Source organism: Silene latifolia, chromosome 9 (genome assembly GCF_048544455.1).
Source record: "Silene latifolia isolate original U9 population chromosome 9, ASM4854445v1, whole genome shotgun sequence".
Classification (NCBI taxonomy): domain Eukaryota; kingdom Viridiplantae; phylum Streptophyta; class Magnoliopsida; order Caryophyllales; family Caryophyllaceae; genus Silene; species Silene latifolia.
In genome coordinates, this window is record NC_133534.1 from 18,343,223 (window position 1) to 18,370,974 (window position 27,752).

The window sequence follows — 27,752 nt, forward strand, 5'->3', positions numbered from 1 at the left end:
TGACCTCAAGGGAAGAAGGCCTTAACTAATATGGTTAGTATTTAGCATTGACTCTTAAGCTTTGAGTACTGACCAAAGCCAGTGTATGTGGAAACTGGATGTAACACACCAACAGATAAACATCTACCTGCTTCAGGAGAGGAGCCTAGCCTATCTTTATCCTAGATTTTTAAATTGAGTCTTAAATTTAGTACTCCCTAATATTTTTAAGACTCAATTCAGACTCCCATATTTTTTTCATTTTATCCCTAAACAAATATCCAGACTCGTGAAAATCTCAATAATAATATTTTGAAGACTCAATCTAAACTCTCATATACGGAGTAATTTTTTTGGATGAAGAGGAAACCCATCGTTGTTCCTTTTGGTGTTCACTGGGTAAACCTCAAAGCATATGTGATAGCCTGCAAAGTACAAACCACGTACACAAGGTTAAGGTTAAGTCTGGTTAACCACTCTTTTTAGTTTTTGGGGGGTGACAGACTGACAGGTTCGAATTGTAGAAGACATAGCCCAGGCCATTTTACTCCCATAAGATTGCTCTTGGTGGGCTTGAATTTGAGATCCTTGAGAGTTTCACCCGAGTTTTAACCAGACTTCATCCTTGCGAAAATACAAGAAATTGAACACCGAACAACCAAAATCCATATCCGAGTATACGAAAAACCGAATATACACTTAAACCGGGTCAATCTTATCAACAAATTCGTAATTTGTGTTTTTAAAAATCGCATACATGATACGATTTTTAAAAACGTATCAAATATATGATTTTGCTCGGCCCCAATCTTAAGACCTACTCACAAGTTTCGACCTGGCAAACAGATCGGGTCGTGTCGGGTTCGTGTTCGTGTCACATGTAAACGGGTCATGAACCCTTCAACCCAAACCCGACCCAATTAAATTTCGTGTCGACCCAGTTACATTAATGGGTCACCAAACCTCAATCCTAACCCGTTAATTTCGTGTCGTGTTTTCGTATTTTTTCTATATTTGGAAAGTATAAGTATATTTATGCGATGAAAAATCAAGAAAAATTAAGATTAATTTAGTAAATAGGTCATTCGTGCTGGGTTCGTGTTTAGAGAGTTCAACCTAAACCCGACCCAATTAAATCTCGTGTCATGTTCTTGTCGACCCATCCACACAAATGAGTCATCAAGGCCCAATCCAAACCCGTTAATTTCGTATCGTGTTTTTATATCGTGTCATTATTTGCGCCTTTGCGGCCTTCTCCTCAGAACTCACAAGTCACAAACCAACTCATCTTGCAATTAAATCTCAAACTAGACAAGTTGACATATTGCCCTCCTCGGAAAACTAAACAAATCGCAATCTTCAACAATTAATTACAATCAATTCCGTTCATCTCTCTCTCATTTGACCATCAATCTCACACTCAACCTCCCCAATGCAACCTCACCAACCCCAACCCCAACCCCTATCCGATCTCCCGCCACCGCCACCACCACCAACACCACCGTCACAACCACCGCTCAAACCATCTACTCAAAACCGAGACCTTCTCCAACACATAGAAGCCTACCTCTCAAAACGAGACGGTGTCGACAAACTCCTCAAAATATCTCGCTACACTTCCAAACTCCTCCTCTCAACCTCCCTAATCCCTTCTTCTCACCCCGTCAATCACCGCCTCCGCTCTTTCGAGTCCAGCGTCGGGTTAAGCCGAAAGGCCTTTCGCCTCGGTAAATTCATCCAGGACGTTAATGCTCTACGTCGTGTTCCGGAATTTCAAGATTCTAAATCAAAATTCATATTGAATTTGTTGTGTTACGGAGGAGAGGGAGTTTACTACTTTATCGAACAAATCGTCTGGATTTCAAAATCCGGACTAATTGATCCCAAACACGCTAAGAATTTGCAGAAATTTAGCGCCTGGGCGGAGTTTATTGGTTATATTGGGAGTATTAGTTTGAAGATTGGGGATTTGAAGTGTTTGAATGATCAATTAGCGTGTTTGAGTTCGACTGTCGAGATTTCGACTGTGAGAGGGGAGAATTGTGATGAGGAACGAGGGAAGTTTCGAGTTTTGGAAGCGAAATGTTTGTTGAAGAAAATGTCTATTGTTCAGGATTTGGCTGATGCTTTTATGGCTTTGTCTGATATTAGGGATGGTAAAGGGAGGTTGTTGTCGTCTCCGTTGTTATTGTCTGGTGCTGGTTTGTTGTCTGCGCTTATCAGTACGCATAAAAATTGGGCGTCTTGTTGAATTAACAAGACGCCCCCTCCTTTGTTGTCTGCGCTTATCAGTACGCATAATAATATGCAATTGTTGTTAGTTGAAAAAGATTGTATTTGTATGTTCTACAACTTTGAATAATATCAAATTCAGATTCAAATTTAATTGTGCTGTTATTACTGGTTTCGACTGTTTTGAATGTTCCTAAAAATTTGGAATGCTTAAAAGGGTTCCTAAAACCCCAAAACAATGACGAGTTGACGACCTTACTTGAACATGACCTGTATACTCGAAATCTACAGAACAAGGCATCCTGTAATGCCTGGTCAGTGTGTTGCAGGCGTAAACAGATGATGAACACATTAGCTTATTACCCCCACATTATGTTTCTGATATAATCCGGGGATGAAGTTGACGAGTAGCATGAAGTTTGGTTCTGATTGATGACAGTCTAGCGACAACATTCATCATGTCTAACCGTTGATTTGGTACTTCAGTACTGCAGGAAAGGGCGATTTTGAGTATAGAGATGACGGCTTCCAATTCACCACTGTTTATGTCTTGCAGAAGAGCCTGATCTAGGATGTGAGTCACCTCAACCGCCAGCAAAGCTTCTTTAACTAACTCCCTGACACTTTGTCCTTCACTCACCGTCTCACCACTTGCTCTTTTTCCGGTGAACATTTCTTGTATTAAGATCCCGAAACTGTAGACATCGCCATGGGTAGACACCCCATTTCCCATCCCATATTCTGCGTTTTCATCGTTTTTAAGAGTGAGTATGCTGCTACATATGAAGGTAGGAGGAATAGGAGAGAGTTAGTTACCTGGAGGAGTGTAGCCCACAGTTCCTCTTACACCAACAGAGCTTGAATGATTTACGCTTTCTGACAGGAATTTTGCCAGTCCGAAGTCACTCACATGTGCAACCATATCGCCATCTAGGAGGACATTGCTTGGTTTGAGGTCGCAATGGACAAGCGTCTCATCACAATGATGGTGTAGATATTCCAAAGCAAAAGCAACATTTACTGCAATATCAAGTCTTTGGTTAAAGTTTAATGTCTTTGGCACACCATTGGCTTGGTCCGCTGGATGCAACCACTCCTCCAAACTCCCATTTGCCATGTACTCGTAAACCAGAGCCTTAAAATCATTGCCTTGATGATCAGTACTTGAACAAGCGGTTATCACCTTAACCAGATGCCGATGTCTAATGTTACGAAGCGCATCACATTCAGCCATAAAACTTTTAGAAGCACCGTGATGATCAAGCTTGAAGACCTTGATTGCAACTAATCTTGAATCTGGAACAAGTGTCCCCTTGTATACGACCCCAAATGCACCATTGCCTATCCTGTTTTCGGCTGAGAACCCGTTTGTGGCTTCCAGGAGGCTTTGGTACGACAAATTTAGAAAATTATCTGAATTACTCGAAGCACCTTGTTCCTTCTTCTTCTCCGTGCACCAATAGGTATAAGATAATACGAGTGACACCAGCAAGATAACTCCCAGAAACGCAACCAGAATGGCAATTATCAGTCTCTTTCTGAGGTCGGCTTTTCTTCGTAATATCTCCAAATTACATTTGGGTAACTTCAACTCAGGTTGGCCTCCACAGAGCTTACTGTTACCAACAACTGAAACAGCTGTTACATTGTTGAACACTCCCCCTGTGGGCACTACGCCTTCGAGGTTATTGTAAGATAGATTCAACATCTGCAACTTAAGGCGTGCCACTGCCAGATACTTTGGTATTTTTCCAGACAAGTTATTCCGGGACAAATCTAATGCAGTGAGACCCTTCAAAGCCTCTAAAGCATCGGGTATGGTGCCTTTGAAAAGGTTTCCCTCCAGATACAGCATCTCCATAGACAAACAAGCACCAAGTGCGCTTGGTAACTGACCTGAGAGCATGTTATGTGATACGTCAAGCATGCCTAGACTAAACAATTGCGCAACTTGTGCAGGGAGAGGCCCGCTTAGCTTATTACGAGATAAATCAAGTTCTATGGATAATAGGGTGAGACCGAATAGCTGAGGGGGAATTTCGCCACTAAGATTGTTCTGAGAAAGAACCAATGTTCGTAGGTTTCTACAGTTCCCTAGATCTGAGGGTATGCTCCCATGAAGATTGTTCTCAGACAAATCAAGAAGTGTCAGTTGAGTTAAGTTGCTTATAGAGGATGGGATGCTTCCTGATAAACAGTTACCGCCTAAATCTACGCTGTCAAGGTATAGAAGCTTCCCTATACCTTGAGGAATGATCCCAGAAATATTGTTTAGCCCCACATGAAGGACCTGCAAATTGACTAGGTTGTCAATGCAAGACGGAAAATCTCCGTCTATCTGATTACTTTCTAATCCTAAATAATACAGCATCGTGAAATTGCAAATGATTCTCGGAATATTTCCTTTGAAATCATTTAAAGTTGCATCAATTATCTGTAACATGCTGGCATTGGCCAACGATGAAATAAAGTCGAGATCAGTATCCTGCATGCCGTTCACAAGGGAGTTATTGGCAAGGAGAAGAAACCCAAGCTTTTCTAACTTCCCTAGAGAAGGAACTTGTCCGTGCAGCTTGTTATCGTTTAATAGAAGGTATTCAAGTTTGGAGAGATTAGATATGGAAGCGGGGATTATTCCCGTAAAATTATTGTTGCTTATGGAAAAGAAGTCTAGATTAGGGAGCTTGAACCCCAAGTCCCAAGGAAGGCTTCCCTGGAAGCTGTTTACTCCCAAATCTAATGTTTTGAGAAAGGTCAAGTTAAATATTGAGGCGGGGACAATTCCAGATAGCTGATTTTGGGATACAGAGAGGAAGGTTAAGTTTTTCAGTTTGCCAAGGCTATCTGGAATCGTCCCTACCAAGTTGTTGGTGGATAAGGACAGTCTAGTGAGAGATGATAAGTTTCCGAGACTTGAAGGGATTGTTCCCGAGAGAAAGTTGAATGGCAGTGACAATAACTGGAGAGACGACAGAGAACCAATCTCGTAAGGAATGTCGCCTGTCAGCTTGTTAAATTCCAGTCTCAGCTCAACCAGGCTAGAACAACCAGAAACATTTGAGGGAATAAGTCCGGCTATGGAATTATTATTCAGCAAGAGATGTTGCAACGACTGCAAACGACCTATTTGAGACGGAATTGTCCCCTTTAAAGTGTTGTTTTGCAGGTTCAGCACCCTTAAAAGGCTTAGATTCCCTACATACGGAGAGATTGTTCCTGCAAGCTTAGACGACTGAAGGTCTAGTTTGATCACCCTTAAGCGGCGAGTGTCACAGTAGACACCATACCAGTTACAAAAATGGAAGGTGTCATTCCAGGAGCTCAGTATGTCTAAAGGGTCATCACTTATTTTGGCTTTGATTTCCAGCAACGCTTCCTTCTCGGTTTCATTGCTGCCTGCTACGCAGGAATGAACACAAGACAGGAAAATTGCTGCGGAAATGAACACAGACAATGAGATACGGCGTGACATGTTTAATGGTGGATACTGGATAGTGTTTTGTACAGTTTGTGGGTGATGGCTGTTGCTTGAAAAAAATTTGAGAGCTCTACTGTCTATTTATTAGTCAGATATCGCGGTGTAAACAAGAAGAATGGTGGCGAGTAAAATAATACGAGTAGTAAGATGGTAACACAACTACACAAGAGATTAGGGAAGATGACTGACTGACACAGAAAGGTTGGGATAGAAATTTCCAAAACAATGTTCAAATATAAAGAAATTAACAAACGGGTGTTCATATGAATAAACGTACACGAAAATGAGTCCACGTAGGATAAGGATATACGAAGCTTTGCTACTTAATTTTAAAGCTAAATTTAGCAAAAAACAATATATAGAAAAATATAGATAAAATTGAGGTTGGAGCAAAGTAACTTTTTTGACTTAGCGACTTTGGTTGATTCTACTGATAAATTTAGGAATTTTTTTTTTGTGGTATTGTAGCTAAGTCACTCGGTGGAGTAACAAAAAATTATGTTCTTTTTGCATTTTTACATTAAGTTGCTGTGTGGGTGAGCGACTTACGTTTAAAATGAATGTAGAGGATAAATGTTTTGCTCTTTTTTTTTTTTTTTTTTTTTTTTTTTCCTATGCATTAGGCTTTTGTTCTGTTCATCTCACATGGATATATTTGACCCATCTTAAGTTTGAGACGAGAATTTGCCTTGATAGTGTATGAATGTATGAATGGTGGTATGGGTGGTATACTAGTATCAGAAGAAAGGACTATTCTGCAACTTGCTGTTAGATATAAAGTAGCTTGACTCACTGACCCACCAAAGATGGCTGCTGAAGCATGGAGAGTCTTCAGTGTATGAATGCAACAATAAACAATTGCAAAAGAAAGAACAAATATAGTTTTAAGACGTGTCGAAACATATCTCTACTGGTTCAATTTTGGATTTGGATGTATAGGAAGTCATAGGAGACTTGATGATAGAAAAGGCAAGCGTATTAATTTTAGCATAGGCAGATTAGAAATGATAGATTTTAATATAAGGTTTGACTAGCATATTATAATTAGCAGAATTAATTTGAGTGTTTGGTAACTGGCAGATTACGATTAGTAGATTGTTAGTTTTCTTTGTAAAATGTAGTAAAATTTCATAGTTTAGAATATGCTAACCAATATGCAATATGGTGGGGTAAACACCATATTAACCCCAAATATGTTGTTTCAATATGTTATTTACCAACCATTAAAATCAGCATATTGACTGGTCAAACACGCTAAAACCTTGAATATGTTAAAAATTGGCCAATATGCCGTTTACCAAACAGGGCCTAAGTCTTTTTGGTTGAACGTTGGAGCGGATGTAGGCTCCTCGACATTCGACCCACCAAGCAAAATTCATACTCGTAACTGCACTGCACTTTCACCTATGACGGGTACAAGTTTTCAAAACCGTGGTGGTCATGGCTTTGTTTGAATAACTGATAACTTTTGAGGTCTTATCATGTGCATAAACTACAAATTTAAGCACTTAAGGCGAACAATGAATGTGGCATCTTTGGCACTTGGTTGAAACACCGTTAGATGGTTAAATCGGGCTATCGTTGGCACAAAAGTCGTCTGAGTTGGTGATGTCAACCTCGGCTCATTTTGAACCAATCGCCTCACATAAGACTAATGATAATACGTGAGTACAATTTTACTGTCTCCTATTATTTGGAGACCTATTTTCAAAATTCCTTAAAATCCGAGTAATTCCCAAGAATAGGAGGGAATGTAATAAGATGTGTGGATGCTAATAAATAAATGGCTGAGATCCCATAACTGTCAGAAACTGGAAGAACTTGAAATTGCAATATACAAGGTGTACATAATCAATTTACGAGTATTTCGGCCACATTCATTGGGGATGCTCTTAACTCGACATCTTTTTCTCTGTTCCACAGCTGTTCATTTGGTAAAAGAATGAATGAGATGTAATTTTAATAAGTTGATAAATTTCAGCAGCACTGGATCCTCAACTCGGAAAAGTCCCACCAGTGTTGAATTTAGAGTTTCTTTGGTGATGGCATCGGGCTACATGGTGGCTTCAAGTCGTCATACCTTTTCACAGACCGCTTTAATTAGTAGGCATCACATTGGAAATGAAGTATGAGCAGATTAGATCAATGAGATGCCTAGATAGGAAGGTAATTGAGCTTACATGGCATACGGGGAGAGCGGCCTTGGTTTTGGTTTCACTGGATTTTGCTCTTCCACAGGTGAAATTTCATCGACAGTTGAGATACTCGGCTCAACGCCATTATCCGCTGATATGCTACTAGTCTCAGTTTCAGTTTCTGCAATCGTCCCATTTTTGCCAAATGAATTTGGAGGTGTTGGAGTCGGGGAAGTAGGGGGTCTCAAGTCATCATATCTGCAAGAAAACATGAGTGCTTTGATTTGATGCAAATGACTGTTTAGAATCTTTTGATCCACACACAAAAACACATAAACACTTACACAGGAAACGGCGAGTGGTAAAATGTAGATTCCCTCGGATCATTTTCCAGCTGAGTCCCAACAATGATATTTGGTACCCCATCCACGACTTTAGGAGTTTTCGAAGATTCTTCAAGGGAATTACTCGGGGTAGATGGGCATGGGGAACTCGGAGGCTTCAGATCTTCATACCTACAAAGATAAAAGGAAAACAGACGTCATCAGAGTTGTTGGACATATGTAAGCCGCATAAAATAGGGTGGATATATAACTTACGCAGTATAAGGGGAGAGAGGCTGCGGTTTCTGTGATATAACTGCATTCAACTCAGTGATGTCAGATAAGACCTCGGTTTCAGGAACACTACTGGTAGGAGTAGGAATATCTGGTGTATCAGTAGAACTAATTTCCTTAATCTGACCAGTAGGCGCAGTTGGAGTTGGTGATGTAGGTGGCTTCAAATCATCGTAGCTGAAGCATAACAACGCTTAATGTCATATTTGACAAAATCATCCAGGAACTCAGTCTGGCTTTGATATCATGTTAAATTCAAATAAATCTGCTTACGCTGTGTATGGAGACAAAGGAGTAGGTTTAGCCACTTCAATCTCGACTTGGACTGTTTCCTCTTCAGCCACATCCGCTGCAGCCTCATTGATGGAACTCTTGACAGGTTCCGGATCAAGTGGCTTAACTACCACATCCAGTTGCTGTTAATGCAAGTATGGAACTGTTTTTATTGAGCTTCGGATAAAATAACATAATTCGGGCATAGAAGACAGGTTTTTTAGTTTTTAAATAACCTACAGCAAACTAGAGCATATCCACAGGCAGTGTTTACCTTTGGTTTAGACATGTCTTTTCGTTTAGATGGGATCTTTGCAAGCAGATCCTCCATAGGAGTTAATGGAGCAGTTGTTTCAGCAACTACTTCTACAATTTTGCAGTACGAGAGATCACGATTTTGTGCCATTACACTCAAGAGCTCTGCCACCTGCCATGAACTGATAAATGTTACTGATAAGTGTATTTTAGGCACAAATACACTTTGAAGTTTGAAGATATTGTTAAGAGTATGATCTTGGGCTCCAACCATCAGCTTAAGCTTTTGGTTGACCAAAAGCTTAAGCTGATGGTTGGAGCCCCAAGATCGGTTTTATACTCTTAACAGATATATTTCGGTTGAGAGAAGGGCCAGACCACATGGTAAAGATAATTCAAATTATACCTGCAGGTTTGATACTTGGCCTCCAAACAAAGTGTCTTCCTCGGAAAGAGTGATGTTATGAGTTTCCTTATAACTGTCGGTAGGCCTCTCCATGCCTCCTGGTCTCACTATCTGGAAAAAGCGTAACGGATTTCAGCATAAAATGTATCACAGAAGATTATGCTTCCAGGGGCAACAAACACTCACAGTGTAGGGAAGACCACTGGCTATAAGCTCTAATTCTGCTTTCCTCTTCCAAATGAGCACCCCCCAAAACAAACTACAACATGAATAGTCAAGTATGAGTTTTAAGGTCAGTGTCCAGCATACTGATTCTATCTTAGCTGCAAATATCGTAACAAGAATGAAAAATCAACATCAACTTATCGTCTTACTTGAGGATAGCTGCAGGGAATCCGATCTTGTTTGTACCCAATGAAGTAACCAATATGAAATGCTTAGCCTTTGCAGCTCTTGCTGTAGTAGTTGTAAAAAATTAACTATTCAGAAAGCTAATACTCGGTGCATTCATTGAGAAAATGTTATTTTAGGATGAAGTTTTCTCCGGATTATAGACCGTATGCATTCAGTTATTAAAAATACGCCAAAAATGCAGCAGAAATCGTTTCAGTAAACCCTGTTCAGCAGGCTTCATATGAGAAACCAAAAAATGGCTTGCCTGCATCAACTAGGTTTTTAGTAGCCTGGTAATCAATGCGAAAAGGTCCAGTGATATCAAAAATTTCCTTCTCGCTAGCACCAATACAGCATATAACTACGGAAGCAGAACCAATTGCTGGAACTATTTGATCACGTTTCTCAAGGTCGCATTCCACGATTTCAAGCTTCTCTATAGCTGGACTAAACACCAAAACAAATCTGTTATAACTGCCATTTAATGTTACAGTAGATTGCATCAAGCAGTTGTGTGTAGGTCTAAGAGACGGCAATCTCAGTAATCACTGCCCTCCACTTACGTTTACCTCCGTTACTGTCTTCAGTGTCAAGCTTCATCTCTTTAACACTCTGATATGCATATAATCAAGGATGTGTTAGGGGAGAAGAATCCGTAACTAAATTTATGTCGTAAAAATGAGAAAACATACTTGAATCAGAGTTTCTGCTCTTTGTGCACTCCTCACTCCAGCTCTAACTTGGAAACCCTTTTTCAAAAGTTCCCTACAGAAAACAATCAACTCTTTATCAAATCAGAGCAGAAAATTCACAATATTTCTGGCAAGTTATCGACTTTGACTTTTATGATTAAGAGTCTCAACCTTACAGTTCGCGAGCCAACTTTACCAGTAGCACCAGCAACAAATACAGTGTCTTTAACTTCGGAGTCAGCATTGTCCTGAGTAGTGGCAACTGTTGTAGAGCTGACTCTTGTAACACCTTGAGATAATCCATAAAAATATCCTATTATTGATCTTAAGAACCTTGAGAATATACATCAAGGCATCGTTCGACCATAAGACATTCAGAGACAAAATCTTTTAATCATCAGCCAGTATTTTTTTAGACCATTTTAGACACAACTCAAACAATTCACACAAAGACTTTGTCTTTAACACAAGTTCTACTGATATTAATCACATAATTCTCGATTTCTATAGAACGAAATCCCGATCACATGTTATTAATACATTCATTTCTTATACTTACTCGCTTCTGCACAGCAAAAACTACACAAATCACCATTTCCCAAACTTTTCTACTCACAATTAACCCAGTTGAGCCATTACAGTTGGGCACTAATCAACAACTAACTGAGATATACACAAATACTTGTGTAAAACGGTTTTACATACAATAACATTATTGTCGGTTCTTTTTTGTTTTACATAACTACCTTGATATTGTAAAACCGTTTTACACAAGGCACTTTGATTAAAGATCAATCGCGCCTCCCAGAAAACAATCTCAAACAACAATCATAACCAACCCAACTGGGAATTAAGTAACAAAGTGGAAAAAACAAGATAAAAATCCATACCAGATGATAACTGAGCTCTAATGCAAGAAAAATGGAGCTTTTTAGAACATGGGTGTAATTTGGGTTTGAAGAATTTGTCAAAATGACCCAAAAGTTGGCATCTTTGTGACAAATAGTTACTGGATAATGTTGTTTTAGGAAATAAAGAAGATGGTTTCAGAGAACAAACTTCCATTTTGCAGGTTGCAGGTTGTTAATGTTGCAGGAACATTAAGCATTCAACTGAGTCAGTGTGTGCCACTGACTACTAAATCTAATGATCTAATCTACAGTTTCTTGCAATTTAATTTGTGGAACACAAATATTATAATGTGTACAAAATAGAGGGATTTTCATTAGCTCATTAAGGATATGATTTGGTCCTACTCCCAACTTTTAGATTGTGGCTCTTATTTTGTCTAACATTTATTATTTTTATTTTTATCATAATTATCAACTGCCTAATTTTAATCTTTTAAGTACATTTTTTAAGCACAAATTCTCATTTAAGGCGGGTAATTCTCCGAATCATATCTCAATGACAAAAATGTCATTGAGATAACACCACTCACCGCGCGGTTTAGGGCCACATCTATGCTCGTACCCTGAGCCCTTAACCTCAACGGAAATATCTCCGAAGAGTAGACCCAGGTAATTGGTCCCAATCCAATTGAAAATGCGGCCACGTAGGAAAACATGCAATTGAGTGAGGTTGGAAAAAAATGACAAGGGTATAAAGGTAAAATGTATATGTGAAAGAGTAAAATGCGAACTCTTTATTATTCCTATTACCTTTAGCATAAGGGATTCCTAAACTATGTGACATAATTAATACAGACTATGGAGTATTAGATATTAATCAAAGCGAAAATAATTGTACAATGTACCTTGCTTTTTCCTACTATAATACGGAGTAAGTCATTCTACGCCTAATCCCCGGCCATCAATACAGTATACAACAATCCTGGGTCTATCGGCGACAATTTGACAAACTATCTAGCATTGGCTACAAGTCTAATGTTGATACGGTTGGGTCCATAACTGTATACGTTCTTCAGCGTGTGAAACCTCGTCACTCCAGTTAGTCCGAAGGAGCATTAACAGCAATACCAGCGTTTGTAGCAACAGTCCGCTAAGTACTCCAAACCAGATCCCTTGTAGACCGAGTTGAAACTTAAATCCAAGCAAACCTCCTGCAGGCAGACCTATTAAATAGTAGCATACTGCATTTATCCAACCGACTTGAGTCTGCCACCCTGCACCCACTGCTACCCCTGCGTATTTCAATCTAAAAATTAATTACAAACTGAATCGAAAAATAAGTAGAAAAAACAGATATGTGAATAAGTTGTCGAGGGAGATTTACCGTGTAGAACAGGTTGGATGCTGTTAATTAGGATAGCAACTGCTAAGAAATAACCTAACTTTGCAGTCTCTTTTATTACCGCACTTTCAGATGTGAACATCTTTGGAAACTCGTCCTTTGTTGCGACTGTAACTGCAGCAAACATTATCCCAACTAGAGTTGATGTCACCAGAGTTACACCTACTGCTAGTTTTGCTGCCCTGTGATTTCCTGCTCCTAACTCGTTGGAAACTCTCACACTGTACATTTTTGTTTTAAAGAAAACATCTCAGTATTCCGCTTTCATCAACAATCCTGGCCAAAACATGGCTAAGAAGGCGCTTTCAAGCCAAGATTCCTACTTTAAAAGTTTTAATGAGTCTTACAGCAGAAGGCTCATTACCTGACTGCAGCACTGAAGCCATAAGTAATCATCAACGTCCAAAATTCCATGTTCGCGCTGTCAGAAATCAGAATGACAGTAACTTCAGACAAGATGAAAGAACGAAGAATGTTGTTTAAATTTGAATAGCAGATAGAATTGTTTCGGGTATTGACAAACCATATTGAAATCGCATCTACTGCAACATTTGCTTTAGGAAGCCAGCCAACCAGAATAATCACTATACTGGGGTACCATGTCTCCAAGCTGCAAGTGCAAATAAACATACTGTCAGCCGAAAACAGTTTCCTTTTTTTTTTGTCCTAGATAATGCTCAAAGGCAGTACAGTACACATATGGTTACAAGATGCCATAGCTCACCATAACATCAATGCTGAAGCCAAGGAGATCTTCAGAAATTCGAATAATGACGTTAAAGCTGAAAAGGATAAACCAGTCCATGACTCAGGGAAAAACCCAGAAACAATATATATCATTTGAGCAAAAACAATTATCCACCATGAAATATTCCCAGCAATGGCAGCACCAATCAGGCCATAACGGAATACGAGCAACCAATTCAGAAATGTATGAAACCCAACCACTACTACTGAAATTACAGACATCACCCAAACTTTACTCTGTGCTTGTAGAAACTTTTGTATAGGAAAGTTGAATGCGTAAGCAAACAACTGTGGGATAACCCAAATGGCATAATTGCCCGCTGCTTCGGAGATAATTTCATCCTGGTGAATGATCTTAAGCAAAGGTGATGTAAACAAGTACAAAGGGGTAAGAAACAAAGCTGTAATAAAAGTGATTATGAATGATCTTTGTAGGTGTATTCCGAGCGTTTGGTAGTCCCCGGCTCCTACAGCTTGACCACTTAGCGTCTCCACAGCGCTTCCCATTCCTAGCTAAGAACAGCAACATGTCAAAGTCCGAAAGCTTCACATTATGGCACTGGAAGTCAAGAAGGCGGAGAAAGACACATACCATGGCCCCAAATACGAAACCTTCAAGGACATTTTGAACGATGGAAACCGCGGCTAATTCAACCTGACCTAAAGGTCCAATGTAAGCGGTGGTTATGAATCCGATGGAAAATTGAGCAACTGATGTTAATATAGCAGGCGCGGCTATCTCCCACATTTCCTTAGCCTCTTCCATGCTTCGAACGTGGAATTCTGTCCATCCTTTAATCTTTGACGGTCCCTCGAGTTCAAAGGCTTCAACCCTTTCAACAGGAAGAAGCTTTTGTTCCTCGCTCTCATCTGACATTTATCGTTACTGCAACAATATTGGGTACAAGAAAAATGTACGTGTCTTCCGTCGATCCTTGCTGGTTCAGAACGATGTGGGATCATTACGTACAAATGAATGATTGCATAGGAATATAGAACAAGAGTCAATCCCACGTTCCTTTCAATTGTTATCAGAAGGAAACAGTAATCAATCAAAGTTGTATTTAACAATTGATTTCAATGCATGAGGGACGTGACTGATCATGTAATAGATTATGGAGGAGACAAATTCAATAGAATATGGATTCCCTGCAGATAAGGAATAGTGGTCAATGAATCAATGATCATCTCTATGATTTATTCATACAGGTCGTGCTTAGCTTGGATCACACAGATCTATTATGGAATGACCAATTTTGTTGCCAGTTCTTGATCATGTTAGGTCATCTGAGAATCGAGATGGACGCATTAGATTGAGTTTGATTCGGGTCATTATTTAGTCAAGTTATATTCATACATACGTACATTTTATCTTATGTTGTCTAAGTTTCGAGTTAAGGGGGTGTTTGGTAAACAATAGATTGGTAAATTTTCAGCATATTTAACCCTTTTAGCATGTTTGAACCATTTACACATAGATACAACAATCTATTATTATTAATCTGCTGAGTACCAAACAGGGCCATAATGCCACGTCGTTAGATATATTCAAATTTCTATCTAATTTAGACCATTATTATTCTCTCAAGACTCAACATGTTATCAGGTCATCCACAAGTTAAGCCAACATTGTACCGTGGGTAATTTCGGGTTCATCAATCAAGTCTAGTTGACAGTCTTGACACAGCTAAGCTTGTTAACGGTTTGGCTTTTGGATCGGGTCAGGTCTATTAAGATTTCTAGTTCATCAATTTTCTGAGTTTTGCCAAGCCGGACTTTCGATGTCGCATGTACGGTTTGGTGAGTCGAGTTAACTTTTGTCAACTCCCTCGATGACCAAAAACTGGCAACAAAATTGGTCATTCCATTTCTATCCAACGAGAAATGAATCTAATTCGCTTACGTGCAACGTTCAGTTAAGTGGCGTATTTCGAGAGACAGCCTTGATTTGATCTAAGGGAAGGGGTACTGCAAGATTAGAAATCCGGCCACATATCAAAAGGGTGATATTTACAAGTTCCAAAGTTGTTATTGATCACAATGACGCAGTGGTTAATTCATAATTTTCCGAAACATAGCTACATCATGCATCACACTGACCCAACCCAGAACTCACTGTCTTGGTTCGTTGTGCCAGAAGTTCAATGTCAGCACCAACTTCAGCAAGCTTTGCTTCGTTGGAGGCTTTTGCTGCTTTTGCAATGCTCTCGGCTTCAAAATCCAACGCCATTCTCTTGACAACTCCATCTAACATCTGCATTCATCCGTCAAATAACAATGATAACAGATACAAACATAAAGTTTCAGGCAGGCATATAGCTTCATTCATAAGATGCCGCCACATCAACCACATTAAAAGTTCATTGGTTCTATAACAAGGCACACCAAATGGAAAAAGAACCACACCTACCCAAAATGCGCAAATGGCATCATTTGCGCATTTTAAGTATTCACCCGTGTAAATAGCACACTGAAGCAAAAAGCCACAGGATGCAGTCTGACAGTTGAACATGGTAACAACTAACTAATACAGAGAACCCCTCCATATTGAAAAGCAAACACAAAGCCAGAGAAAAAGAAACAGAACATACCAATGAGCCAACAGCAACTAAAGCCCGGAACTTGGCCTCCACTTCCGCGTTTTCAGACTCAGAAATCTGCAATAAAGAATCAATGAGCACACGGCTAAATTGACAAATTTGTCTACCACTTATATAAGGCTTGGCTTTGCATGCTTATTTAATTTAAGGATTCCTCAACATTGTTGCTATGGCTAAAAATACGCAAGTAAATGAAAAATTACAAAGAGTACATAAAAGTAAGCAGAAGAACCTCAAGGGCTGCCAATAGAACTTGTGACTGCCCTTCTTCATCTTTCTTTTCAGTCAACAGAACCGCGTAGCTGTAAAGCAACAATTGATAGATATTAAGAAGCAAGATAAACAAACTCCCAATTACAATACTGACGACATCCCTCAAGGCCTTAATGCCTACTGTGAGAAAAGTCAAATGAAAGATTAACCCAATCTGATGTGGTATAGAGCGCCACACATTAATCTCTACCTCTAGCCACCCCCAAACAGTCATTCCATGAAATCAACCCTATGCTTAATCGACTCAACAGAAGAGCGGAGTTTACTTCTGCACGTGAACTTAACCATTTCTAATTTCTTCACAACATAACATTTTTTTTTTTTTTTGACAGTATTCACAACATAACATGATCTATATATACCTAGCGAAAAGCTGTCCAGTATCAAAGAGACACCAAGAGAGATGACAAGATAAGTTTGGTAGAAGAGTAGCTACTAAGGATAATGTAAGTATCAGACACTCACTTGAGAATCAGTGTAGAATAAGCCAATTGCACATGCTTACTAGATGATGAGTATAAACCAGAGAATGCATCAAGTATCTGCAATTAAAAGAAAATAAACCAACATTATACCAACCCTGCCAATCATTATCACTTAAATGAGTGAGGCGGAACATAATATAGGCACGTTAACAACAAATAAGTATAAATGCACAAACTCTAGACTCTGGGAAGAAATGGTCCTCGTGATCAACTAGTGACATACGTCACTCCACAGATTTCCATAGAGATGCCTCAAAAAATTTTTTGCGGAGGACAAGAAAGGGTGAAAACTCTTATTATCTAAGAACTGGTCTGGAAGAACCAAGTGGCACAAGTAACATTTTCGCAGCAATTATTTATAACTGAAGTGAGCTATAAACATACAACACATCCAAACTTATGACCTAGGCAGAATCATTGCTTTTTAGTGTCTTAATGTAAATTCCTCTAACTCTTCAGTCATTGACCCATTACCCTACTGTTCCAAATAGCTAGAAGCATGTGAAACTTCAATGATCATAAATTCATATTCATAATGGCTACTAAATGAACAAGACTCTAAAGTGGAGAACAAAAATCCCAGAGGTACTGTACAAGGACAAGAGCATATCATTAAGGTAATTGATAAACTCCAGCACTTGAAACAATATAATAAAGAAATTGCCAGGTGAAACCTGAAACTATGATAAACATAAACAGCAGCACTTGAAATTGCTTTGCCTAGCAGGAATTACAAGTAACTAGAAATTGGATATATGTCAGAGTGAAAGTTGGTGAAAGAGAGGAAAGAACCTCGCTGCGGTGATTATGAAGCCATGAGTGGAAGCAAGAGCTTTTAAAGAGATTGGTTACTGCACGAAGGCCAGTTAAAATGTTGGCAGAAATCCCTGGTTTCACCGTAGCTTTCTTGATTGTCTTCAACAGTGCATCTGACAAGAAAGCGACAGGAAGCAAATTTATGTTTTAATTCTTCAAATAAAGAAATAAAAGAAACCAGTGGAGATATGGAGAGTAACGTGGTTTGAGACAAAAATTACAACTCGGTGTTATGCTTACCATTAGGATAGTTAATGAGCTTCAGGAGTTTAACAGCTCCATCAGGATGCAAAATTATCATGCGTAATATGTCAATTACTGCACTCAACAATGGACATAAATATCATTCCCATAATCAGAAGATAACAAAAATTGAATTGGCTTTTTGACTTAAATCGAGTGCAGCACATGCCTGGAAAAATCATGGACAAAGGCCATGAGTTAAGCAATTTGAACAACAAACCAATGTCATCATCAGCGAAAGTGCTACTATGATAATAAGACGTGTCTTTCAGAATCTTCACAACAGCATTAAGTCTAGAAGATTCCAGTTCTGTCAGGGATAGCTGCCTCCGATCCTTCAAAGTTGAGAAAGACAGGGAAAGTCATTCAGAAAAGTGCTAGATGAAAAAAAAAAATGAACCACAGGGGGTCAAGGTCCGGTTTTACAAGTCATGTCAGAATACAGATTAGGTCAGATAGGGGTCGGGTTATATGGATAATGAATGACAGGTCCGATGACCGATAAGGATATAATACAGGTCAAAAAATAGTTTTTTACGCCTTTTCTTTTACATTTTTAAATAAAAATAAATAAATTAGATCGCATTTGAAATTAATACTTTAAATCATATTCACTTAGAGTACTTAATTTGAAATAATAATAAAATTAATTTTATTTTAATAACTATTTTATTATTAAATGATACAAAAGATACAATTAGATTTTTTAATCATGTTTGTGATTTAAAGTACTAAAATTAATACTCTTTTTTTTTAAAAAAAATTACTACTCACAATTAAAACATAAATACTAATCATCAATACATATATATACAGCAGAAACTTTTCAAGCGATATTAGAGAGTCCAACTTTTTTAGAATTCCTAATAAGTGTAGATCTAGATTTTTCCTATTAATAATTTGGGATAAAATTATCCTAATCAAAGTAGATCTAATAATTTATGAGGAAGTAATCCTAATAGAGGTAAATCTAATAATTTATGAGAAAAATAATACAATAGAAGTGGATCTAATAATTTATCGACTATTCTTTACTAAAATAATAATAACTCTATAAAGAATATTTATTTTAGAAACATTTATAAAGCAAAAAAAAAAATCATAATAATTTGGGATAAAATTATCCTAATCAAAGTAGATCTAATAATTTATGAGAAAGTAATCCTAATAGAGGTAAATCTAATAATTTATGAGAAAAATAATACAATAGAAGTGGATCTAATAATTTATCGACTATTCTTTACTAAAATAATAATAACTCTATAAAAATTCATAATAATTTGGGATAAAATTATCCTAATCAAAGTAGATCTAATAATTTATGAGAAAGTAATCCTAATAGAGGTAAATCTAATAATTTATGAGAAAAATAATACAATAGAAGTGGATCTAATAATTTATCGACTATTCCCTAGGCATTCTGCTTTTGTCTTACCTACCCATATGAGTAATATTTGACCTGTCGCAAGCTTGCGACGGATATGTCCATCATAAATGAGGATTTGTGAACAGTAAATAAAAATGTAAGATAACGAGACTTAATTTTGTTAATAAATAACATTTCAAATAAACAAAAATGGGTTATAATTTTAATAGAATTAATCTAAAACTAATGGAGTTTAAGAGTAGTATCCTAATATCTTACTCTCTCCAATCCACACAAAACTCCTGGTTTATTTTTTGGAGGTCAAACTTTGAAAAGTTTGACCGTTAATTCACTCAAAAATATATCTCACATCTAAAAAATTAGATTTCGTATTTTATATATTTATTATGAAGTTCATAGGGAACAACCAGTCTTAATGGTAGATAGTCAAAAACAAATTTTTATTGTTGAGAGATCTAACAAAAATCCTCCAAACAGGCTACATATATAATTGAGATACATGTTGTTTTGCGTACCACCATTCAACATTTATACTATCGTATGCTTACAAAATGGAATATTGGTAAATGTTGTAAATTAATCTAATTTGTGAATCTTATAAAACCAGCCTCAGTTATCACGTGTTCATTTTATGGAATTAAACCACATTTAATGACGCTTTAAATTAACTAAAATCGGTGGTGTGTACAACAATAAAAATAAGTAATTACATAATTCAAATAATGTCTTTTCGGATGTTATACAACTGTTATAACTAATACAAAAAAAAAAAAGTAGCTTTTATGTTAAAGGGACTGATGATCCATCAACAATCAACTAAATCAACCCTAAAGTGTTTTGTGTTCCGATTTCAACATAGTTGGACTTTTTTTTATCAACTTAGTTAACTTCTACTACCAAACCATGACAATGTAAACCAACGTTTGAATTCTTAGAACATTATTCAACATGCATATTGTTAAGGATGATCCTAATGGGAGCCTCATGCATTCTATGTAATAGAATCACATATATTTGTGTACAGTTGTTTAGAGACTATTAAATTATTGGAATTCGGTATGGATTTGATTTTACGAGAAGTATATAAAGAGCAAAACACTCTCTTAATTGTAGATAGTCAAGGTAAACTTATACTATAGGAGATCTAACATTTTCTCTAAACACACTAAATATTGATAATTATGAAACTTGTTGTTTTACGTAACACCGTTTAGTTTTACGTAGTTGTTATAGATTAAAATAATTTGCAAAACTCATAAAGGTCTGTCTCAGTTATTAAGGGCGGTTCATTTGGTGAGCTGCACTATATTTATGGAGATAACTATTGTATTTAATTAAACCAGTGATACCTATAACAATAATGGAAAAACTAATTACATACTTTTACCATATTACTTAATGTTTCATAACTGAAATGATAACTACTAAATGACAAAACTTCTATGCTAGAAGCACTAATAGTTCATTGATGATCAACTAGACGGCTACACAAACCACGAACTTTTGTTTATCAATGATTTAAACATAATTGAACTTCTTTTATCAACTATAGAATATATTTATACAGATGATCCTAATGAGAGCCCGTGCATCGCACGGGCTTTTCAACTAGTGTTTTAATAATATATAACTACGGACTATTAATTTTCTGATAATATTTTAAATATATATTTAACTACCGGTTCGAGTGGGTCGAGTCGGATTTTGACTCTAGACTAACGAGCCAATTCGGGTTACTTATCCCGGCCCAAGATTTACGTGTCTTTACCCTGAAAAAACTGGTCGTGCAGGTCAGGTTTACGGGGCGGGTGAAATTTTGACAAGTCTATTAATACAGTTTCAAATAGGAGTATCTAAGACTCTTTTATTCTTTTTACAGTGCAAGTTGGCATAATTGTCACAATACCACATATTCATTAAATAAAGAAGCAAGCAAAAGGTGATGATTAAAATTCAAATTAAAGAAGAAAGTTTAACGCTCAAATTATATCCAGAACACAAATACATAAATCAAGGCATCCACCTGATCAGAGAGGAGTGTACTGTTAAATTCAGAAACTTTTTTCAGAATTCCATCAAATTGAGCCGTGTCAAAGATAAGGAATCCTTTCTGCAAAAAAAAAAAAAACACCTTATCGTCATGGTTGGCCTGGAGATGACCCATCTAGGGCCTGACCAATCGTCACTTATCTCTGTCAACCACATAGATGGCTTCATTTTGTATCAAAAATTAGCCATTATGTAACAAACAGATGAGAAAGGCATGACCGCAAGCGCCTTCAATGATTGAAATGCACATTTAAATATCATAAATGTAGCAGTGAAGCACAATCTCACACGTATACCTTCGGAATATGCTTGAAGGCAGCCTTCCTAGAATTACCTGTCAATTATAAGATTAAGATCTGTAGGAGATATGGGCTAACATTTGAAAAAGCAAGCAATGCCTAGAACTCGATGAACAATTTTACTGAGCCGAAAAGAGAAGATGAAATTTGTGCAAACAGTACACACCGTTCTGGCTAGATGTCCTCCCAGGTACATAAGCATTGGCTGTAATGTCAAACAAAACATAAGGTGACTATACGAAGGCGGCAAAATATTAATATTGAAGCTCATGTATCATCTAATTACAGCTACCTCCAGTGTAAGGATCACAAAAAGATGGATCAAAAGAAACGGTCTTCTGACCAGTATGTTCAAGAATAATATCCACAATTTGCTGCAGGTACGACAACGGAAGATTCTCCTTCAGAAGCCACTTATCAACCGTATCATATGGATTATCTAGGACAAGATTAACCCAGTTCAGTTCAACATACTATCAGAGAACATTCACATAACCGCGTTGCATTTTTGCTAATCAGAGAAAATTAATTAAAAAGAGCCCCAAAATAGCATTGACCACAATAATGATTGCTTTAAATGAAAGACACCAGAGAGTAGTGAAATGTAAAAGAAGTTGATGCAAGTAAATCGACTGATAATCAAACTAGCACCTGATCGATTGTAAGGTAGTTTGCGTGTAGGCTTTCCATCTCCAATGTCAACAGTTAAAACTGACCATAGACATTATGAAGGGTAAGAGGTTAAAATGAAGACTACAAACAAGACTGAGAGTTGCACACAGGACAGCAAAGTAAGCAAACTCAGCATGCCAACACTGATGGTCAATCTTGACGACAACAATATTGAGTAATGATCCCCATGTTCAAAGAAAATGGAAGAATGTACATTTGCTGAAAAGGGCAAAGGGAAATTTTTAAGAGCCTAACTGGCAATGGTTGACTAAAAACGCCACATTATGTCACAGACTCTTAGTAGTCTACTCACCATATTCATATTCCCTTCCATCAAGTACAAAACGCTTGATTCCATCCTCAGCTCTGTCAACAACTTCGGCAATCTGAAGGGAAGCAGCTCTTTTAATGTCAGCAGCACATAGAGTGGAGAAAACAAGAAATAAATCTAATGGGCAGAATTGCTTCAACACAATCAGCACATGAACTGCCTGCTCGACAGTGGAGAGATAAATCAAAGCCAAAGATGCCAACATGTAACCAAAAATTCAAATTTAATGACTTCAAATATTCTCAAAAACATGAACCATGGATCATTGAAAGATTTAATTCAAAACATTGCACAGCTAATCTTCCTTAAAGTAAATTGCATTAAAGTGAAATTGCTATCAGAAATTCAGAAATCAGAACAAAGAGTAAAATTTACAGTACTTTTTTCCACTTGTGTTCTCTCATATTCCATGAATACGCTACACCATTGTCGCCTTCTCTAACAATTTTAGTTTGACCATCACTTGTACCTGGGAACCAGACAGATAAGGAGAATGAAATATGGATGGAATTGACGGTGGAGCCTCAAATGAAATGATCAGTAAAAGAGGCCCTACCAGAAAAATAATGCACAAAACAAAAATCTCATAATTTTGAATAGAAGAACACTACTAGGCATACAAACCTGGAACTTGCAAGGCATCCAATCCAGGTAAATCCTCCAGCTTTAAGCCTCCGACTCTTTTTCTAACACAAACAAGCCACAAAGCACATCAGCCCAAGCTCAGATTTCCAACACATCATTACGTAAACTGGAAAGAAATGATCTCAATATCGCAAAAGGAAAACCCATAAATGGCTTTTCATAATCTAATTAACAAAAACATGCATTACACCACACCTTAGAGAGAGGCAACTCCTTTGTCGGTTAAGAGTAAGACTGCACTATATTAATCCTTAATAGGGATTTTATAGCCTAATATTACCATTAATCATTATTTATTTTCACAATACCTGCTGATCTTGTAATCCGAAAGCTGAGATAAATATGATTCTTGCTCGCTGGGTTCCGCAGTCCTATCTTGATGAGTTGTCCATATACGAACCACTCCATCTGAACATGCTGTTACTAAATCCCCATTTTCCAAGAACTTGACATCCCAAACACATCCAGGATGCTCTATAGTCTGAACACAAAAACCATCTGCAAGCAGTTTCGTTATCCCAACAAAAAAAAAAAGTAAATCGCCTCTCTTTTCGGAAGAAAGACCAAGATGTATGCAGTAGCGAAAATATGTATCGGAAATATTACAATTCAGTAATGCGCATGCCTATTTCAGTCCCACTGCACACTGGCACATGGAACAATATGTACAAGATAAATTACGTACAGGACCAAAAGCATGTTTTCAAGTATTAACTCTGCGCAATACTGAACATACAAGCCAAGTAGAAGGCAGGCATGATTATTATTATTCCCTGAAACATATGAAGATTGATTTACTACACAGAACAGCATATATACAAGATAACAACCTTTCCATATCTTTGCCAAGCAATCTTCGCTACCACTGGCTACAAGACCCGAGATGTGTGAATCAACCGAGTAAACAATGGATGTGTGTCCAACCATCTCCATCAGATCTTCACCCGTTAGAGCCCACAGTCTCACAGAACTAGAAGCACAAACCAGAGCAAAAAAAAAAATTGGTTAGAAGTTCAATATAAAACAAGAGAGCATAATCGTAATACCTCATATGTCTTGTCAAAAATTTTGTAATTTATGATTGGCCTCATATCAAAAGAGCTTATTGTCATCTGCATCCTTCTTCATTTCAATAATATTCCCTCAAGTTCAAGACTCAAGAGTATATACTAGGTCCAAAATTAAACCACTAGCTAGCATAATCAATGATATGTGACAAACTGGATTCACTAAAGGAAGGACGAATTGTTGAAATATATAACCCTTAGCTCATTAAATTACATGGATCACAATCAAGAACAGTCCATACAGATCTTAATGATAAACACCATCTTTCAGTCCATTGCATAAGAGAAGAAGAGTCAAGATGAAACAGAGATATTCTTACCCATCATGAGAAGCCGAAAGAATTCCTAAATCAGACATGACAGCCAAGTCTCGAACAGTATCTGAGAGTCCACAGCAGATTAAAACAGAAGAAGAGTAAGAGCAACTAATTGAACATATTTGTACTTTTGTAGTGGTGGAATTCTCAAGAATGAAGCCACAAACAAGATCATAGGGAAGAAACCGAGAACTCAAGAAATGAAGAGGGGACAAACCAGTATGCCAAACCAACGTGCGAACACATGTTTTTCCTTTCCAAAGCTTGAGAGTTGAGTCACTGGATCCTAACATTTTCATTAAATAACGACGATATAGACTGCTTACTTGATTAGTTATACAGATGATAAGCTGTTTCTGACTATTAAAAAGGCCATTGCACTGTAGATCGCCAACAGCAGCACACAAATAGCGTTACACAGGATTTGGAACTAAGGGGATCGGTCAAGACCTAAACAGACTCAAGTGATCAAATCTGCACTCAACAACAATTCTGAAATTTAGCCATCGTCAGGCTGGCTTAAAAAGTGCAATATGTCCATAAAATACAGATCATACGATTTTTACTTATCCTAATAACCAGATCCACCCTTGCATCTGTAGTCTTTACACCAATAATCAAATACATAAAAAGAAACTATACCTGTAGCAAGTTCGCCTGATGGTAGCTTAATAACAGCTTGTACTGCAGTTTTATGAGCATTCCAAGATTCCACAGCTTTGCCGTTTCTCCATCGTTTGAGAGTGCTACAAGAGGAGAGCCCAAATTGCAGTTTCATGAGGGAGTAACAAATATTTTACTACGCAAAATGAGGTCCTTTTGCATCCAGCCTAGCTCTTTCTCACATGTTAACGAGTTCCCAAGTTAATAATATCATAAGTCATAACTACACTGAGTATATCATAAACGCAAAAGTGCACTTTACTGAAGGTCTGGAGCCCATTTCCTCCCAGAATTCACATAAGCACATCCAAAACTTGCATCTCAAAGGGTAGACAGTAACCGTATCTCAAACCTAGAATAAACCAAATCACAGTACTTGCGCTGGGTTCAATTTTTGCGTTCACCGCACAATCAAGACACTCAAGACCTGAGTGGAATTTCGAGTGGATTACTATGCAGAATTGCAGATAACTCCACATATCGTTACCTTTAAATGGCGAGGTAACAGAAGTCGACTCAAAGCTACCGTATTCCTATATCAACAACACAAAGAGGATGTTTCCAAATGACACAGATAGGCTGGTAAGTGAAGCCGTATATACAAAACCTTAGCCATGTGTTCATGATACAGATAAGCTGTTTGGGTATAACGCAATCACGAAAATACTCACGCCAATACCAAACAATCTAAACAAACCTACTATCCCCAATTTACCTCTTCCAATTAATTAATAACAATATATCAAGCGCTTAACAGAACATTGTATAATCAGCAACATATCCACATAACCGCGATAAAATTGACAAAAACGGAAAAAGAAAATACAGAAATTACCAATCAATGGAAGAGGAGACGATATCGCCATTATCCAAGGCAATGCCAGTAACCTGCATAGTATGACCTCTCAAAACCTGAACTCTATCACCAGTCTTCAAGTCCCAAACACATACCAAAGTATCCATCCCACCGGACACGATACCGCCTTCTGGAAACTCCTGATTGGGCGGAATCCACGCCAACGGGCCCACACAACTAGTATGACCTACCATCACCTTCGACTCGACGTAACGATTCTTGTTTCTTGGATCAATCCTCCAAAACCTCACCGTTTTATCTCTCGACGACGTCGTTATACCGGCATTGCCGCAAACACATATCCGCCTAACCTAAACATTCAATTTATTGTGTTTCTTAGGGTTTCCGAAATCAAATTGAACAGATAATTCATCGCAATTGTAATCAAAATGTAACTAATATGCATACTTTATCACTGTATGAATTAGCAAGAAAATTGCGACAAAAATTACTGGAAAAAAGTGAAGATTAAAGCATACATCGTGTTCGTGACCATGGAGTTGAGAGCTGAGTTGATAATCCTGGAAATCAATCTCCGTGATTTTCATTTTCTTGAGCTTTCTTTCGCTGCAAGTTTTACTATTCAGTTGCAACTGTCACTCTGTAATTAGTCGTCCGAATTTCCTTTATTTATAGTTCTGGTAATCTGGTTATTGAAATCTCATTTGTGTAACAAGAGTACAAGACCTTGCGAACCGGGTCAATCTCTCGGGCATGTTATTTCGGGTTTGCAACAAGCAGGACCAGGTCAGGTTATTATTTCGAGTTATTTATTAAGTTATTTAAGAGTAATAATGGTTAATATATAACAATAAATTTTAAGGCCAGGTTGTTCGAGTCAATTTGAGTTAGGGTTATGCTTGGTTCCTCAGTGCAGGTGTCAGGGCCAGGTATAGGTTGGTTTCGAGGAATTGGGTAACTTCCAACCGTGACCAAAAGTATTTTGTTAGTTTACCTTCATTAAGTGATGATAGACTTGATTAGTGGTAATTGAATTACTTTTTAAGGAAACAAAAAAAGGGAAAGTAATTTCAACGAAATATTAAAGAAAGTACTTTTCTAAAATTTATAGTTTTTTAAAAAAATTCAAATAAATAATTGAGGATTTTTTTTGTTATATAATTTATTTTAAAATATTTTTGAATCTTCCAGTTGATTTTTAAGTATATTTTAAGAAATAATATATATTTACATTATTACGTTTATGCTTTTTAGGGTTAATTAGCATTGATTAAAACTAATTCATTGCCACTTCAACACTTCACGAATAAGACTAACGGAATTTAACTTTTGGCTAGAGTTGGGGATTACGAATAGATCAGAATCCGTGTAGGGGTATAACTTAGACAAATTAATAACTTAGGGTACAAATGAGAAAATAGTTTTGTTTGTTTCATGTTTTTCTTTGCGGGTATTACTTTTTATAATCAAGGTGTCCATTGTCGATTAGTGATCATACTTGTAAGTTGTAAGTAAACTCTTTGTCATAGGCAAAGATCGAACCATATCTTCATAATCAGAGGCTAAGGTGATTTGAGTAACCACCACGCACACCCCAAAAAAAAACATTGTCTTGCAGTTGGTAAGAA

At 37.5% G+C, this 27,752-nt stretch overlaps 5 protein-coding genes across 6 annotated transcripts; 1 reads left to right on the top strand and 4 right to left on the bottom strand.

Moving 5' to 3' along the window:
• Positions 1 to 1,308: 1,308 nt before the first annotated feature.
• LOC141599294 (peroxisomal membrane protein 11A) lies at positions 1,309 to 2,365 on the top strand. Its single transcript, XM_074419277.1, has one exon. The coding sequence runs from the start codon at positions 1,412 to 1,414 to the stop codon at positions 2,228 to 2,230; it is 819 nt and encodes a 272-aa protein (XP_074275378.1). The 5' UTR covers positions 1,309 to 1,411; the 3' UTR covers positions 2,231 to 2,365.
• LOC141599293 (uncharacterized) lies at positions 2,294 to 6,255 on the bottom strand. Its single transcript, XM_074419276.1, has 2 exons — positions 3,028 to 6,255; positions 2,294 to 2,952 (listed from the first exon to the last, which is right to left on the bottom strand). The coding sequence occupies exons 1-2, from the start codon at positions 5,681 to 5,683 to the stop codon at positions 2,582 to 2,584; spliced, it is 3,027 nt and encodes a 1,008-aa protein (XP_074275377.1). The 5' UTR covers positions 5,684 to 6,255; the 3' UTR covers positions 2,294 to 2,581.
• A 1,160-nt stretch (positions 6,256 to 7,415) lies between these two features.
• Positions 7,416 to 11,714, bottom strand: LOC141599295 (protein TIC 62, chloroplastic). Of its 2 annotated transcripts, none has more exons than XM_074419279.1 (14): positions 11,351 to 11,714; positions 10,632 to 10,749; positions 10,461 to 10,533; positions 10,338 to 10,380; positions 10,034 to 10,210; positions 9,750 to 9,831; positions 9,562 to 9,634; positions 9,376 to 9,486; positions 8,989 to 9,141; positions 8,715 to 8,857; positions 8,424 to 8,618; positions 8,169 to 8,339; positions 7,870 to 8,082; positions 7,416 to 7,769 (listed from the first exon to the last, which is right to left on the bottom strand). In XM_074419279.1, the coding sequence occupies exons 1-14, from the start codon at positions 11,523 to 11,525 to the stop codon at positions 7,715 to 7,717; spliced, it is 1,782 nt and encodes a 593-aa protein (XP_074275380.1). In that variant the 5' UTR covers positions 11,526 to 11,714; the 3' UTR covers positions 7,416 to 7,714. The 2 variants fall into 2 exon arrangements, with proteins under 2 accessions (XP_074275380.1, XP_074275379.1); XM_074419278.1 differs by having other exon boundaries at positions 10,332 to 10,380; positions 11,351 to 11,708.
• A 443-nt stretch (positions 11,715 to 12,157) lies between these two features.
• On the bottom strand, positions 12,158 to 14,696 carry LOC141599304 (protein DETOXIFICATION 33-like). Its single transcript, XM_074419288.1, has 6 exons — positions 14,053 to 14,696; positions 13,438 to 13,973; positions 13,237 to 13,323; positions 13,078 to 13,134; positions 12,696 to 12,934; positions 12,158 to 12,603 (listed from the first exon to the last, which is right to left on the bottom strand). Exons 1-6 carry the CDS (start codon positions 14,335 to 14,337, stop codon positions 12,344 to 12,346), a joined length of 1,464 nt encoding a protein of 487 aa, XP_074275389.1. The 5' UTR covers positions 14,338 to 14,696; the 3' UTR covers positions 12,158 to 12,343.
• A 759-nt stretch (positions 14,697 to 15,455) lies between these two features.
• LOC141599305 (uncharacterized) lies at positions 15,456 to 27,075 on the bottom strand. Its single transcript, XM_074419290.1, has 22 exons — positions 26,643 to 27,075; positions 26,143 to 26,474; positions 25,287 to 25,390; positions 24,862 to 24,930; positions 24,648 to 24,708; positions 24,091 to 24,230; positions 23,569 to 23,758; positions 23,240 to 23,301; positions 22,996 to 23,084; positions 22,598 to 22,670; positions 22,264 to 22,323; positions 21,905 to 22,051; positions 21,779 to 21,817; positions 21,610 to 21,647; positions 21,288 to 21,374; positions 18,047 to 18,212; positions 17,875 to 17,952; positions 17,611 to 17,747; positions 16,799 to 16,875; positions 16,293 to 16,362; positions 16,052 to 16,117; positions 15,456 to 15,714 (listed from the first exon to the last, which is right to left on the bottom strand). The coding sequence occupies exons 1-22, from the start codon at positions 26,709 to 26,711 to the stop codon at positions 15,544 to 15,546; spliced, it is 2,325 nt and encodes a 774-aa protein (XP_074275391.1). The 5' UTR covers positions 26,712 to 27,075; the 3' UTR covers positions 15,456 to 15,543.
• Positions 27,076 to 27,752: the final 677 nt, after the last annotated feature.

What these genes read in the sequence shown, in the direction of transcription:
- LOC141599295 (XM_074419278.1), bottom strand. Translation starts at nt 11,525, where the DNA reads ATGGAAGTTTGTTCTCTGAAACCATCTTCTTTATTTCCTAAAACAACA. An exon ending in GCCAAGTATCAAACCTGCAG is followed by an intron (nt 9,142 to 9,375) that starts GTATAATTTGAA and finishes AGTTCATGGCAG; the next exon opens with GTGGCAGAGCTCTTGAGTGT. An exon ending in AAGACATGTCTAAACCAAAG is followed by an intron (nt 8,858 to 8,988) that starts GTAAACACTGCC and finishes TTGCATTAACAG; the next exon opens with CAACTGGATGTGGTAGTTAA.
- LOC141599305 (XM_074419290.1), bottom strand. Translation starts at nt 26,711, where the DNA reads ATGAAAATCACGGAGATTGATTTCCAGGATTATCAACTCAGCTCTCAA. An exon ending in TTTGTCCATGATTTTTCCAG is followed by an intron (nt 17,953 to 18,046) that starts GCATGTGCTGCA and finishes TGTTGAGTGCAG; the next exon opens with TAATTGACATATTACGCATG. An exon ending in TTCTATTGGCAGCCCTTGAG is followed by an intron (nt 16,118 to 16,292) that starts GTTCTTCTGCTT and finishes TCTTTATTGCAG; the next exon opens with ATTTCTGAGTCTGAAAACGC.
- LOC141599294 (XM_074419277.1), top strand. Translation starts at nt 1,412, where the DNA reads ATGCAACCTCACCAACCCCAACCCCAACCCCTATCCGATCTCCCGCCA.
- LOC141599293 (XM_074419276.1), bottom strand. Translation starts at nt 5,683, where the DNA reads ATGTCACGCCGTATCTCATTGTCTGTGTTCATTTCCGCAGCAATTTTC. An exon ending in TGTGGGCTACACTCCTCCAG is followed by an intron (nt 2,953 to 3,027) that starts GTAACTAACTCT and finishes ATGAAAACGCAG; the next exon opens with AATATGGGATGGGAAATGGG.
- LOC141599304 (XM_074419288.1), bottom strand. Translation starts at nt 14,337, where the DNA reads ATGTCAGATGAGAGCGAGGAACAAAAGCTTCTTCCTGTTGAAAGGGTT. An exon ending in GTTTCGTATTTGGGGCCATG is followed by an intron (nt 13,974 to 14,052) that starts GTATGTGTCTTT and finishes TGCTGTTCTTAG; the next exon opens with CTAGGAATGGGAAGCGCTGT. An exon ending in GTAGATGCGATTTCAATATG is followed by an intron (nt 13,135 to 13,236) that starts GTTTGTCAATAC and finishes GATTTCTGACAG; the next exon opens with CGCGAACATGGAATTTTGGA.